Source organism: Condylura cristata, unplaced genomic scaffold (assembly GCF_000260355.1).
Source record: "Condylura cristata isolate star-nosed mole 26May11 unplaced genomic scaffold, ConCri1.0 scaffold00034, whole genome shotgun sequence".
NCBI classification, from domain to species: domain Eukaryota; kingdom Metazoa; phylum Chordata; class Mammalia; order Eulipotyphla; family Talpidae; genus Condylura; species Condylura cristata.
In genome coordinates, this window is record NW_004567135.1 from 14,047,468 (window position 1) to 14,062,888 (window position 15,421).

At 44.6% G+C, this 15,421-nt stretch overlaps 1 protein-coding gene across 3 annotated transcripts; it reads left to right on the forward strand.

The window, feature by feature from the left end:
- The first annotated feature begins 3,787 nt into the window (after positions 1 to 3,787).
- C1S (complement component 1, s subcomponent) lies at positions 3,788 to 13,172 on the forward strand. Of its 3 annotated transcripts, none has more exons than XM_012732640.1 (12): positions 3,788 to 3,937; positions 4,764 to 4,909; positions 5,140 to 5,347; positions 5,518 to 5,695; positions 6,574 to 6,699; positions 7,117 to 7,316; positions 7,516 to 7,669; positions 7,975 to 8,090; positions 8,751 to 8,829; positions 9,339 to 9,467; positions 10,283 to 10,357; positions 11,696 to 13,172. In XM_012732640.1, exons 2-12 carry the CDS (start codon positions 4,887 to 4,889, stop codon positions 12,499 to 12,501), a joined length of 2,094 nt encoding a protein of 697 aa, XP_012588094.1. In that variant the 5' UTR covers positions 3,788 to 3,937; positions 4,764 to 4,886; the 3' UTR covers positions 12,502 to 13,172. The 3 variants fall into 3 exon arrangements, with proteins under 3 accessions (XP_012588094.1, XP_012588095.1, XP_004692625.1); XM_012732641.1 differs by having other exon boundaries at positions 4,839 to 4,909; XM_004692568.2 differs by having other exon boundaries at positions 4,846 to 4,909.
- The last annotated feature ends 2,249 nt before the right edge of the window (positions 13,173 to 15,421 follow it).

Genomic DNA, 15,421 nt, shown 5'->3' on the forward strand with positions numbered 1-15,421 from the left:
GATGTAACTCGTTGATGGAGTCTTGGGATTCTGGTTGTCGAAAGAATGAACTACACAAAATTATTATTCAAACTAATAATGCTCATGAGTCATAGTAAAATAACATGATCCCCACGAACACATGGCAAATTATATTTCTTAAACCCGCACTTAATCCCACTGCCACACTCCGAGAGCTATGCTTGGTAACATGGCTGGTTGAGACAGGGAGTGGGGTGGGAAGTGAATTTCCATGCTTGGTGCAGAATATATTTAATGGTGATGTATTATTCAAATTCATCTTGGAGGCGTCTGGGGCTGGCTGTGCTGGAGAACACAAAAGAGAAGTGTGCTTGGCACTGGGTGAATGGACTGATCAGATTCCTGTTTTCTTCTTCCCAGTACACGACCACATCCCAGGCTGCTGATAAACCCAATGGGCAAGTCTAACAGGTTAAAGATGGAAAAGCCGTGGGAAAGTTGGGGGCGGGATGTTTCTACTACTCCTGGTAGATCTTTCCTGATGGAGAGAACTCTAGGACATGACTTCTGGCCACACTCTCCATTGCACATCTCCCTTTGCTCTGGGACGTTGGAGTAATGGATCTAACCCATCAAGGTGGTCCCCCTTCCTCTCGGAGTGAGCAGTCTACCCCGAGCTTGTGCTGTCTTTGGGGAGTACCCCAGGGCATGGCATTGCTCGTGTCCAGAAGAGCAATTGTGCGGTCGAGGTGGTCCCTGCTTGGCTTTTCCATTGGGTGACCCTCTATCTTAGCCTCTGTTGCTGTTAAAGATATTTTGACCTTCATTGTTGCTTTTGTTTCATTTTTCAATTTCTCCAGAACTTGGACTAGGGAAAGAGATGGTATTATTCAGCTCCCATAGAGACCCTTACATGATGAGTAAAATAGTTATGATTCTGCACAATACCAGCGATTATTTTGGGAAATGTCCTATTCAGACTTATATACATGTATGGTAGTTACATTTTAGAGGAACAGGTAAGTATCTTACTTCTGGTTTGTCTAGCAGCATAATCACATCAGCTGGGTTTGGAGGACCCCAACAGTGATAAGACTGAGCAGATTATGTAACATGTCCCCCACCCCCACCCCACGGCTGTCACTGTAAGAGATTTGGGTTGAATAATTGCTGAACTGGTGAAGGAGGCAGGGCCCCAAAATTCAGGTATATGTGTGATGTGTTGTCTCCTTGAGATTTAAAGGACAAAATAAAAGACTTTATGTTAGTGGCAAAATAGAAGAAGAGAAAAGAAAATATACGTGAAGGTAGGAGTCGCTAACTTTTCTGGTGAGTGTCGCAATTCAGGAGGAAAAGGAGAAGGAGCTCTGGACAGCTTGGTAAGACGCTTTCTCTTCTCTCTTTTTTTTTTTTTTTGCTTTATACTGATGCATGCTCTGAAGCATGCTTCATTGCTGCCATCATTATTAATGGTGTTTGGAGATGAAATGATTGCTGCTAATTTAGTAATGGGTTTCTGAGTGCCAGATATATGTTAAATGCTTAGCATACATCATATTATTTAATCACGGCCCACACAGCATTGACAATACTGCATTTGAAGTAGGTAATATTATTAATATTATTCCAATTTTATACATGATGAAGCTGAACTTCAGAGAGGTTAAGTAACTTTTCAAAGGCCACACAGCTAGAAGTAACTGGTCAATGATCTGAATTCACTTTGGCTTATTCATTTCACCATTACTCCAGTACTCACTCAGCTCACAGCTTATTTTTTTTTTTAAATTTATTTACTTATGCATACAGAACTGGGGTACAGGCCAGAGGTGCAGGGGTGGTGAGAGGCTTCACCAGAGACAGAGTGGGGAGCAGAACAGGCAGATCAATGAAGTACACTGCTGAGGGGAGCAGCGGGTGGGTCAGGAGAGGTCTGCTGTGCCATTTGGCTCACCTCTGGGGCTGGGGATGGAACTCATGCTGAAGTGGCTTTAGCTTCTTAGTTCTGTGCTTTAACCTGCTGCACCACCAGGGAGGGCCCTCAGCTCATGTTTTACCAGCCATTGATCTTAGTTACAAGAAACAGAAACTGACTCTGGTGGGTTTTACCAGGAGAGGGATTACTTTTGTAGCCACACTCTCCCTGGGGGTTCCCATATTCCCTGCTTCTTGGTGACATCACTTCTCTGGATTTAAAACTCAGGCAGATGCCTCTGAGGAGTGTGTGGACCAGCTCCGGAGCAGCTGGAGAGGTGGGGGCCAGCGCTTCCTGCAGCTGCACCTTCTCCCTTGGGAGGTGGCCTCTGTTCCCAAGACTCACATGTCAAGGAACTTCCCCAAATGTGTCCAGATGTTCCAGTATGTCTAATGGTCCTAGTACATGTGTACATGGGTAGCTGTACTGTGTGGACGACACTGAGACACATGGTGGAGAATATGAGGATGAGTCAGATCCAGACGCCACCTTTAGAGAGCCTAAGTCTCAAGTCTGTGTTCCTTTTAACTTGTGTATTTATTTGTAACCAGAGTTTGCAAAGTTCCTTCTCATCGTTTCATTAGGTCCTCCCCAGAGCCATGGAAAATTGGCAGAACTGAATTATCTCTATTTATACTTGAAGAAGCTTGGGGGATGAGCCCAGGGGGTCACTGGTGAGTGACTGAGCTAGGACTTGGGGCTCCTGAGTCTCGGCTGAATACTGAGCCAACCAGATGTAAGATGTGTGCACAGACACCAAACCTCATGGATTCAGAGGTGCTTGGTTTCTCCCCACATTAGCACCTCTGGAATCACACTGCATCTTACAATCTGTGGTATATCCTAGTTTAATCAGCAGCTTTTAAAGTACTGGTTATATATAAACTAAGGAAACCTCTTCAAAACAGGAGAGGCTTAAAGAGAGCTGGAGGTCAAGGATGGTTTTTTGGAGGTGCACAGATCCATGGTCCCTAGTCTACAATTCAAAATTCCCAAAGGCCTCTGAGAAGAGTTTTATTTTTTTTTCAAGTTTGCTACCAAAACTCTTGCCTGCAAAACCTGACCTGAACTGATATGAAGTAATGTATAATTATAATTATGTGTAATTATAACTCTGAGTAATTTATAAATAGAATATAGCTCAATTATCATTTTAGTTGTTCTACTTATGGTGCTGATCAATGTTTAGCTGCAGAAATGCTAGTGTTTGCTAATGGAGTGTTAGCTCAGCTCCTCAAGGGGGTGGGATTACTTACAGATTGGGTCCATGTATTTTCCTCATCTTTTCAAACACATCTGCCTGTAAGGGTTATGGATAGGGACTCTGGGTTGTATGTAGACAGGGTTAGATGGCTGGCAGAACTGAAATGTTTGGAGAGGTCAAAGGATTCTAGCATGAGGAAAAAGCTTCAGCCTACACTAGTTCGTCTGGTCTTCATCACTACTTGACCTTGACATTTACTTTCAGGTGACCTGCCTTCCTCCATGATTCATTCAGATGAAGGGTTGAACTTTCTGGGTTTCGCTCCCCTCCACCCCCCACAGTCCTAATCCCCTCCTTTTCCTTCATATCACCTGACTTCTCTGAAAACTGGAACACGCCCTTTGGCTGGAAAAGAGCATTAGGCAATCTGTGAAATTCCTCATTTCTCCTTTTCCCCTGCGTTGTCCTGGATGGAGGAATCCTTAGCCTGAGAGAAGCAAACAGTTCTTGTTTCAAAAGCAGGGGGAGCTCCAAGATCAAGGCTGATTACTCTTTCCCTGTGTCATGGTCGCCCAGCCCCCCCTCTTTGTTTAGACCAGGGAATTTCAGACCAGCACCCCGGGGTAGAGAATCAGATGAGCAGAACCGAGGCAGGGAGGCCGCTGGAGGTTCCTGCCGAGGGAGCGAGGGAGCGTCTAGGCCCAGTGCCGCTCTCCCTGGGAGGCTCCAGGGTTGCCCAGCATGCCTGCTGGCAGGACAGAGGGGACTGACCCACTTGTTCCCATCAGCTGCTGAAGGTAAAAAACTTAAAAACAAAGAGCAGAGCTTTGATGGAGGCAGCAAACCCCCCTGCAGGCAGGGGCTGGGCAAAGATGGAGGGGCTGTGAGAGCAGAGCACAGAGGAGACTGACTGGAGATGACCTGTTTCTCTTAGGGTGCCCTGTCCACCTTCGCGCACCCCACTACCTCCACTGCTTCCAGGGTTAGAAGCAAATCTGGCAAGACTTTTTAAGGAACTGTGGGAAGAGATCTTATCCTTTAAGTAGTTGGGAATTAATTTATACAAAATTGGGAATTTTGTATTAACAGGGAATTGAGGGCCCACCTTCCCCTTCCTTTGATGTTTCTTGCCATTCAGCTGCCCCCTTTCTCCTTCCCAACTCTGTCCTGTCTCAGGCCTTTTCTTCCAAGATCACTGCAATTCATTAGTGCAACAAGCTCATTCCTCCGTCACTGTTCTTCAGGAGCGCCAATGGAAATACATGCAGTGATAATTAAGGGAGAGGGTTTGAAGTGTTGTGGGGGGCATTGTCTAAAAAAGAAGGAGAAATCTCTTAGAGGGACAGTTACCAGAGGGCAAGACGCCTGGAAATCTGAGTGGATATGGTAACACAATTCTGTGGGGCAGGAGACAGACTGACAGGGTGAGGATGGGGGTGTGGTGGGAGTGAGGGAAGAGAACAGGGAGGGGTAAAAAAAAAAAAACCAACAACTGGGAGAGGTGGATTTCACCTTAGTCTACAAAATTAATGGCAGTAGAAACAGGGTGGGTGGGAGAGGAGAGGTGTCAGGAGGTGATGATTCACTGTATGGCTCTATTTAACTTGTGCTATTCTTATGAAGGTGACACTGAGCCCCCGGTGACCCCTTCCCAGCAAAGCAGGTGCCTATGTTTGCTAGACAAACTTAGCCCCAAAGTCCACAGGTGCAGAGAGCCAGGACCAAGAGACGCGTTGTCCGCCAGGAATGGACAGATTGCCAGAGATGTGGTGAGTGACCAAGACTGTTGAGATGGGCAAGTGCACCTCCCCCTCCCTGTCCTCAAGAAAATGGCTCATATCGGAAGACTGGTTTTGCTCTGTTCTGACCTAAGATTCTCCTTCACCTGCTGGGCCTGCCCTTCCCCTCCCCCCTTCCTCCTGCTGCCGGTCAATGCCACAGTTCTGCCGTCTCCTGCCAGTGTTGGGCCACCCACTGCTCCACTTGCTCTTTTTTCCAGGTGTGTTGTTCTGTTATCCCTGTTGGCGTGGGCTTATGCTGACCCCACCATGTATGGGGAGATCCTGTCTCCCAACTATCCTCAGGCATACCCCAATGAGGTAGAGAAAACATGGGACATAGAAGTTCCCAAAGGGCATGGGATCCATCTCTACTTCACCCATCTGGACATAGAGCTGTCTGAGGACTGCGCATATGACTCGGTGCAGGTACCTTCTAAGAGGCCCTCAGAGGGGAGCGGTGGAGGACCAGGGCTGGGTGGTGGCATGAGAAGGACAGCGGAGCACACAGTGAACTGGAATCAAGGGTTCCTAAAGCTCTCTGACCTCCATCCCAAACTAGGACCTTTCTCCTAGCTTCATTTTGATTCTTCCCTTAGATAAAATCAGAAGGCCATATAGAAGGGAACCTCTGTGGACAGAGGGCCAGCAAGAATCCTGACTCCCCAGTTGTGGAAGAGTTCCAAATCCTGTCCAACAAACTCCAGGTCGTCTTTAAGTCAGACTTCTCCAATGAAGAGCGTTTCACTGGCTTTGCTGCATACTATGTGGCAGTTGGTAAGTCTCGCCCTTCTCTATGCGATGAGTGACCTAACTAAAAGAAGGTGACACTGAGCCCCCGGTGACCAATGAACAATGAGCGATGCAGTGACCAAGGAGTCCGTTGATGATGGAGTTCTGACTTGGCTAGGGTCCCTCCATGAATGCTGTTTTGATTGCCAAACACATGATCGTATCTTAGTATGATAGTGATAATAGCTATATAGAAAATAATAAAGAGTAATGAGAACTACTATGTACTGGGCACTGTCTTAGGAATTTTCCCAATGTTCAGGTAGTCTTCATCTCAGCTGTCAAGTAGGTTGTGTTATTTCCATATAAAGATAAGGAAAGTGAGGACTAAGCAAGTTAAATAACTTGGGATTAGGGGCCATCACACATATCATAGAAGGACTGTAAGATATACAAATCCATTCAGTAGATGGCAAACAGACTTTCAGATTCTGTGTTTCTACACCTTATCTCTAAGTGAAAATGAAGGTAGAACATCTCATAAAGCCAATTTGTTGTTTAGATGCGGCAGCATCTAACATTACATTAAGCCAATAAATATACTACTTGTCCTCCCTGCAGAAAACATGCCATGTTTAGCTTGCTAGGTGTTGTGTCACGAGCTGAAATGCTTGGCAAATGAGAGAGGTCAGGGGTCCTTGGCAGTGAGAGGCCCCTTATTGCTGTGCAATGATAAGGCATGGATCTGGTATTATATTTCAGGAGTATCATATAGAATAATACCAACCCGAAAGGTAACTCATTGAAGGTCTTTGAATAACATGTCTTTCCAGTGTTTTTTTTGCCTTGGTAGTTTTAGATTTAGCTGCACTCTTCCTCTAGGTCTTTGTCCTTGACCTCCAACCTTTCCCCGCTCTTTGCAGATATAAACGAGTGCACAGACTTTGCAGATGTCCCTTGTAGCCACTTCTGCAATAACTTCATTGGTGGTTTCTTCTGCTCCTGCCCTCCAGAATACTTTCTCCATGATGATATGAGGAATTGTGGAGGTGAGCTTGACATCAGTGGGGTGCATATTCCCCGGGAGTTGGAGTAGCTTGAAGCTTCGGTTAGGGTGTTGTCTACCCTTCCAAATGATTAGCCTCAGCCTTGATTTGGCATCTATTCTTAGTATCCATAAACTGAGGGGACTCTACTAGGTGGAGGAAGATAAGGCTACAGGATTAAGTTAATTAACTGGAGAAGAAAGATGTCTATGAAAAGTCTGCCTGTGACTGTTCATACCCAGGAAAGGTTCTTTCATAAACAGGGTGATGGAGACCCCACAGGCCTTGGCAGAGTGCGTGTGTGATCCTTGCATGTCTCCAGTCAGCGAGGGCCCGTTCCTAGGAGGAATTGTAGGCGAGGGTGGGGAATCCTTTGCTTGATCTTGTATTTGACTCCTCTTTTTTCTTTTTCTCCCTTAGTCAATTGCAGTGGGGATGTATTCACTGAAATGATTGGGGAGATCACAAGTCCCAATTATCCCAATACATACCCAGAGAACTCAAGGTGTGAATATCAGATCCTGTTGGAGGAGGGGTTCCGAGTGGTGTTGACTGTGCGGGAAGAAGACTTCGATGTGGAGCCAGCGAATTCAGAGGGCCACTGTCCTGACAGTTTGATTGTGTGTGGTGGTTGATTAATTTTCCTTCAACTTACACAGAAAGATTTCTCCTTAAAGACAAATTACCTTTATGCTCTTTTTATTTTTTTTGGGGGGGGAGGGGGGTTCCTCCTTATTTTGTGTTAATTTTGTTGCCTTCCTTACTTTTCTCCTCCATTTTGCATCATTGTTTTAGTTTTTTCTTTCTTTTCTTTTTCAGTTTGTTGCAGGAAACAAGCAGTTTGGTCCTTACTGTGGTAATCGATTCCCTGGACCACTAAAAATTGAAACCAACAGTAATGCTGTCAATGTCATCTTCCAAACTGACAAGACAGGGCAAAAAAAGGGCTGGAAACTTCGTTACTATGGTGATCGTGAGTAACCTAGAAGTTTCACTTCGGTTGGGCCCTGGGTACCAATATAAGATCAAACAGGTAGATTGTAGTATGGATAGGTAAACTGAGATAGCCCACTTTCTCGCAAGAGCTGAACTTGTCAACAGTTGCTAGAAATGCCTGTGAGTGCAGACACCTTGAGAGTGGTTTGTTGGCAATGCTATTATTTTATTTTAAACATCTTCATATTGGATGACAGAATAATTTTAGAAAGTGTGATGTAAGTACAATAGAGGTTCTCCAGCTATTTGGTAAAACATTTTTTTTTTCCTATTCTTTCCAAGCAATTCCTTGTCCGAAGAAAGTCGATGCCAATTCAGTTTGGGAGCCAGAAAAAGAAAAGTACGTGTTCAAAGATGTGGTGAAGATAGCCTGTCTGGATGGGTTCGAAGTTGTAGAGGTAAAATACTGTTGGGGTTTCTTGTAATCCTTAGGCTAGTAAGAGCTAATTGGAGGTGTCCAATCACTACCAGATTTCTTGTTTGAGCAAGATAAAACACTGCTTCCATAAACAGAACAGCTCAACATCTTTCTTATGAGTCACAGAACTCTGTGGTCAGCTTGGCATTTTTTTTTTAAGATTTATTTTATTTATTTATGCATACAAGAACTGGGGTACAGGCCAGAGGTGCAGGGAGTGAGAGGATTTACCAGAAACAGAGTGGGGAGCAGAACAGGCCAACCTACTGAAATACACTGCTGAGGGGAGCAGCAGCAGATGAGACAGGAGCAGTGCCATTGTGGGTCAGCTCCCTGGCCTGGAATTGATTCATTAGCAGAGGCTGGTGAGATCTTGATAGTGCAGACACTTCAACCAGCAGGGAGGACCCAATGGTGTTCTTTTTCTGTTTTTAGTCTTCTTGGGGAAGGGGAGCTGATACATGGGGACTAAGTTGTTGTTTAACCCCAGCTCATGGGTGATTTCTGCCATTCTGCTATGAGGTCCCCAAACTTCTTGTGGTGAGGGCTCATTGATCCAAGGCTGGAGATCAATTCTATTTTTAACTTGGGTTTCCCGAATCCCTCTTTATAAATTAATAAGATATCTATTATTCTCTAGGGAAGTGTTGGCATAACATCCTTCTATTCTACTTGCCAAAGCAATGGAAAGTGGACTCATTCCAAGCTGGAATGTCAACGTATGTATCTATTTAAAATGGAATTCTTGTTTTTCTTCCTAAAGGTGATTGAAAATCAGCACATTTAAGACTTAAATGCATGGTTTTCTCTTAGGCTGGTGAGAAAATGAGTTTGGGTTTTTGAAGGGAAGCCAGTCACGGAATCCTAGCCCTGATCTGTCCCCAGGCCAGCCAGAGTAGCAGGTGTCTTCCAGAGAAAGGGGCTGTGACTTTTGTAGGGTTCATAGTGCCTTCTGGTTTATTCCTGGTTTCTGCAGGGACTGAAACTAACTGCTGAGGGCAGCTACCTCCTTGTGCCTCTCTAAGTTGGCAAGACTTAGTTGGCTGGGGAGTTGAGAATTTCCAGTTGAAAACAGGCTGCAGAGAGGCTAATGTGGGGGAGATTCACCCCAGATAAACTGACGGGTGTGGGGGTGGGGGAAGAACAAGACATGGAGGTGGAACTGGGTGGAGTAATTCTGGGAGGAAGTGGCTGTCCTAACCACATTTCTCTCCTCTTCCTCATGTAGCTGTGGACTGTGGCATGCCTGAAACTATTACAAATGGTCAATTTCAAGCTCCAGAAGATACAGCATTTGGTTCTGTCATTCATTACACTTGCAAGGAGCCATATTACTACATGGAAAATGAAGGAGATGGTAGGTTTCTTTACTCTTCCTGCAAGAAGAGCAGGAGAGTGTGTTGGAGAAGGAGAAGCACAATCTTTCTGGGTTGGAGAGAATTTGGAGAGAAATGAAGGAGGTAGAATCAACTGGGTACATCTTCTTGACTGAGTCTATAGACACAGTGTTCATACAGGGCAGGGTAGATTCTATAGGATCATCCATGGGGAATGTCCAAGGCTAGCTAACCCAACTCCACATCTGTGGCAGGAATTCCCTCTACATTTCCATTTCTATTTTTTATATATTTAAAAAATTTATTTATTTATGCATACAGAACTGGGGTACTGGCCAGAGGTGCAGGGGTGGTGAGAGGCTTCACCAGAGACAGTGGGGAGCAGAACAGGCCAACTGACGAAGTACACTGCTGAGGGGAGCAGCGGGCAGGCCAGGAGAGGTCTGCTGTGCCATGTGGTCACCTCAGGGGCCAGGGATCGAACTCGTGCTGAAGTGACTTTAGCTTCTTAGTGCTGTGCTTTAACCCGCTGCACCACCAGGGAGGGCCCCGTTTCCATTTCTTGATGGAGAGGCCTTAGTAGTGCCAGATGCAGGCCTATGAAACACAATATGTCCTATTTCACTGGTTTTAAATTTATTTAATTTGATTTATTTTCCCGCTTGAGGTGCTTTCCCAGTCTCTTAACCCTCTTTCTTCTGCTCTCCCTTCCCCTCCCTTGACAGGCTAGAAGTTAGAGGGCTGGTTTGAAGGATGTTTTCAAGATCCTAGTTGATCTGATTTAATCACCTCTCCAAATCGGGTGACTGTGTTCTATGTCCTTGCGCTGTTGCAGGAGAGTATCGCTGCTCTAAGGATGGGAGCTGGGTGAATGAGTTACTGGGCACAGAGCTGCCACGATGTGTTCCAGGTAACCAGGGCTCAAGCCTGGGGGGACACCATTGCCATAGGTGAGGGGAGGGGGTCACCCGAAGGGAGCTGCAATCTTCTTGGGAAAACATCTGTGAGCTAGAGACAATGCAGGGATTATGGACTTGCCAGGGACTTGGGGAAAAACCCTCAGCCACCTGAGTCTAGCTAACTGACAGGAAATGGGAGAGTCAGTCAGGTTTGCTAATGGAGATGTCCTAAGGGAACATGAAATTGCTGACACAAGCCCCAGAAGTTGAAAGTGAGGAATCAACACTCAGAAAGCAAGAAATAATGATGATCTCGATATGATATCAAAAGTCTGTGTGGCAAGAAGTTAAAAAAATAAAATAAATGGGAGGTTGCCGGCAGATCAGAGTTGCAGAGAAACCCTCAGGTAAAGACAGAATAGTAATAATGATCCTGGTTACTAACAGTATTACTGAGAGCTCAGAACTGAGATAATGAATTTACTTTATGATCTCACCCAAATCCTTGCAACAATGCTACAAGGCAGGTATTACTAGTTCCATTTCGTAGATGAGTGATTGAGCACAAGCTCGCAGGCAGTAAGGGGCAGGGGTAGGCTTTGAAACCACGTCTGCCTGAGAGAAAAGCCTGCGGTGCTTGACTCAGAGTCCAGTCAGGCTGACCAGTGAAGGGATTAGGAAAGTGAGGAATCAACACTCAGAAAGCAAGAAATAATGATAGTCTCATTATTAGATTAAAAGTCTGTGTGGCAAGAAGATAAAAAAATAAAATAAATGGGAGATTGCAGGCAAATCAGAGTTGCTGCCAGATCAAATTCAGTCTTGGTTATATTGCACAAGGGCAAAGCAATCAGCTCTGGAACCAGTCCATGGGATGAGCTAAAAGATGAAAGGAGAGAACACTCCTTTGGCTATAACTTCTTTAACTGGCCTGAGCATTACTGGAGGGGACTCTGCTGCCATCAGGAAATCAGTAAGCAAGATGATAAGGAAGCAGAACACTTGCTTCCTCCACCACTTAGAGCAGACAGGAGTTCTCCAGCGCTGGCTCCCAGTGGGTTTGCTGGCCCCATGGGCTGAGTCTGGGCCCAGGTGCCTCTGACTGGAGGGGCTGTGAGTGAAGGTGTCTACAGCGTGAGGCCGTGGCTCCTTTGACTCAAAACCACCCCCCCACACACACACTGTCTCCGTGTAACCAGCCTCTCCCAAGTCCCATGGTTGACCGAATAAAAGTTTCACTATATTGTGCTAGAGAACTCAGAGGCCCAGTAGCTTTTGAATGTTCAGAGGACTTGCAAGAGGCCAATAACCTATTTCCTGTCTCCCCCACCTTGTTTTTTTCCTTCTAGTCTGTGGCGTCCCCAGTAAGCCCTTTGTTGCAACACAGAGGATATTTGGAGGGTCCCCAGCAGACATTGAAAGTTTCCCCTGGCAAGTCTTTTTTACTAATCCGTGGGGTGGCGGGGCTCTCATTGATGAGAATTGGGTGCTGACAGCTGCCCACGTGGTAGAGGAAAACCATGACCCAGAAATGTATGTTGGGTCCACCTCTGTGGTCACCAGTATTCTGAAAAAGTCAGCCACGCTGCTCAAGCCTGAGCGTGTGATTATTCATCCGGGCTGGAAAGCCAAGTCTTCAGCAACGCGGACAAATTTTGATAATGACATTGCATTGATACAACTAAAAAACCCAGTGGAAATGGGATCCAAGATCTCCCCTATCTGCTTGCCAGGCAACTCCTCAGACTATGACCCTTCCCAGGGAGTGCTTGGACTGATCTCGGGCTGGGGCCGAACAGAGAAAAAGAAACAGCATATTACTCGTAAACTCTTGGGAGCAAAGTTACCCATAGTTCCCTTATCAAAGTGCCAGGAGGTGAAGGAGACAGACAATGGGATGGATCCAAAGAGCTTTGTTTATACTGATAACATGATCTGTGCTGGAGGAGAGCAGGGTGTTGATAGCTGTAGTGGGGACAGTGGTGGGGCCTTTGCCGTACAGGACCCCAACACAGAGAACACCAAATTCTATGTAGCTGGTCTGGTGTCCTGGGGCCCCAAGTGTGGGACTTATGGGCTCTACACACACGTGAAGAACTACATTGACTGGATAAGGAAAACTATGCAGGAAAACAGTGTCCCCAGTGAGGACTAATCTACATAGGTACCATCAGCCTCTCCAAGGCTATGGCCAATGTATTGTTTTTCGTTCCTTACAATATTTCCGTTTTTTCACCAAGACTGATTCTTGCGCTACCTGGCTTGGAGGGAGTGTTAGATGGTGACACTGTGTTGGTGATTTGATGTGGCCTCAATCTGTGGGGCTCCTCCTTGGAGACCCAGTATAGAGAACAACACATGCGAAGTGCCCTTTTGTTTCACACTATTTCTTTGGGGGAGGGGTCCCCTTTCCTGATTTTGCCTGGTTTTACATCCTTGACTCTAAACTTTATTGCTGGGTAGAGCCTTGATTTTTTTTTTTGTTCCCCTTTTATCTGTTCAAGATTCCATTTCCTTTATTATTCTGATGTGTCTACCACTTACTTATAATAAAACATGTTTATAAACCCGTTCTGGTTGACTGGGTCTATTCCACATCAAAACCTCGGTACCACAGAAAGGGCTCTTGTGTCATGGAAAGAAGGGTGTCTAGTAGCAAATACTTAATTGCCACAAAAACGGGGAATTCAGCTTCCTCTTCTCTTTCATCTGAGATTTGCTGACCATTGTGAGTTAACCTCAGCATTAACACAAGTCACCATATTCTGCTTTTGAAACTCAAACATACTTGAACCTCATTGAGAAATCCACACACAACGGTTAGAATGACTGTTTTAAAATCTTTCAGTGTACTTTTTTTGAGGCATAACTTGTTTCAATGTATCACTTGAAAATTAGTTTTCTCTAAATTTATACTCAGGTATATAATTCAATATCATGACTTAAAATAAAATCAGAAGAAATCCAACAGACTCTAGTCTTCTTTCCTGGTGGCTTTGGCCAATTTGTCAGACAACAGTGTGTCCCCTCTGTGCCAAAATTTACATAGAAGGTCCCAGAGAGAATGGACCCAGAGACTCTTCCTTCAATCCCCCCACCCCCAAAGACACAGGAAAACAACAACAACAAAAAACAAAAACAAACCAATAGCCGAACTACTTCTCCCAAAATGACTAGTGATCGAGTGACCACACAAAGTATTTTTTCAGCAGAGGACAGGAGAGCCTCTTGAGGTGTCAGTTGCTCTCACAAGGTGTCTTGTGAAGGCTGTGGGAGAGGAGCGGGATGGGGAGGTAAGAGTTCAGAAGACCTGTCTGATGCGACATGTGGTTTTCAGGGGCGAGTTTTTACTACTAGTAAAGGTGCTTTATTTGGGGTCCACTAAAAAAGAACTTTCTTCTTCCATAGACCAAAGGGTGAAACCAAAATTCAATAGTTGACCTTAGACTGGAGGGCAAACACGTGATGAAGTAGCCACGACTTTAGTGGAAGGATCTGGAGAATCGGGAATCACTGCAGAAAGCCTGTGGGAGGATGGTGTCAAGTGATCCAAGCAACACGAGCCACTCCTGGTATCCCTTGTTGGGTCCCTTGTAGCTGCCTCCCCCAACGGCCTGTTACATGTTACATGTTACATGTTACATGTACCAGGGAGTGGACTGTGCACCTTGGCCTACAGTGGTTTGGGCGTGTGAAGGGGGATTTATCTAGAGAAGAAAAATGAATTGGAAAAATATTAAGAAACATGATCGGTGAGTGTGGCATTTTCTGTCTTTTTTTTTTTTTTTAAATAATTGGAAACCTAACCTGGAAAAGATTAGACGTGCTAATAGAAATTCCACAAAATACCCGAATCAAAATACAAAAGTCATAAGATCATCTAACAAGGAAAGCCTGAAAAACTCATAGCAAAGAAAAACCTAAGAAGACATGATAACTAAATATAATTTAGCATCCTTGATGTAATTTCAGAACAGAGAAAGGACAGTAGAAGAAGCTAGAGAAATCTGAATAAAGCATGGACATTAGCAAGTAATGTGTTGGTACAGGTCTATTAATAATCAAAAGTGTAACAGTAATTTAAGATCTCAATATTAAATGAGTTTAGGTTTGGGGAAAACTGTGATATCTATACTTTTTTTATGTAGGTCTAAGATTTTCTAAAAAATAAAGTATATTCACATGTTTTCCTAAAAGAAAGAAATCTAACCTGAAACCCCACAAGTAAGAGAAGTTTTTCTCTGCCAGAGATTCTTCAGCCTATTTGTGTTCTGCTTTAATTAATGGGGTTGAGGGATGTGTGTGTGTGTTTTAAATAATACAATAGTTTATTTTTACATCATTTTGTACATTTTGGGATATGTTTTTTTAAAAATATAATAGTTTATTTTTACATCATTTCATTTTGTACATTTTTTTTCATCTCAATTGTTATCCCGTGGGCTTCCCATCGCCAAGTCACTCGTGTGCCATCACCATAGTCCCCGCCCCCCCGTTTTTGATCCCATTCCCCACTCCACCCCCATAAAATGTCTCTGTTATATGGCTGTTCATTATCCTTATTATTTCCCCCCCTGGTCCATTATACTTCTGCTATGAGCGAAACCATCGGTATTTTTCTTTTTCTTTCTGGCTTATCTCACTAAGCATGATCTTTTCCAGCTCCATCCAAGTTGCTGCAAAAGACATGTATTTCTTTTTGGGATATGGTTTTTAATGGTTAACAACTACAAGGTCATTTCCTGGGGTGAATGGCAAGGAGGGGTTTTAGATGCATCATCATCACACTTTAGAACTGGGACAGGGTCATCCTGAAAGCCTAGAAGGCTAGGAATTCATTTTTTGTGACTGAAAGGGTTTTAGCAAACTGCCTGGCAAGACACATGAGAACAACATGTGTTGGATTCACTTGCAATTAAAACAAACAAACAAACAAAAAACAAACCCCAAAACCAAAAACAACTCTTTAGGATGAAATCCTGCCATTTGTAACATGGCATGGATGGACCTAGAGAATGTTATGTTTAGAGAAATGTCAGAGGGAGAAATAAAAATACCAGGTGGGCCCTCCCTGG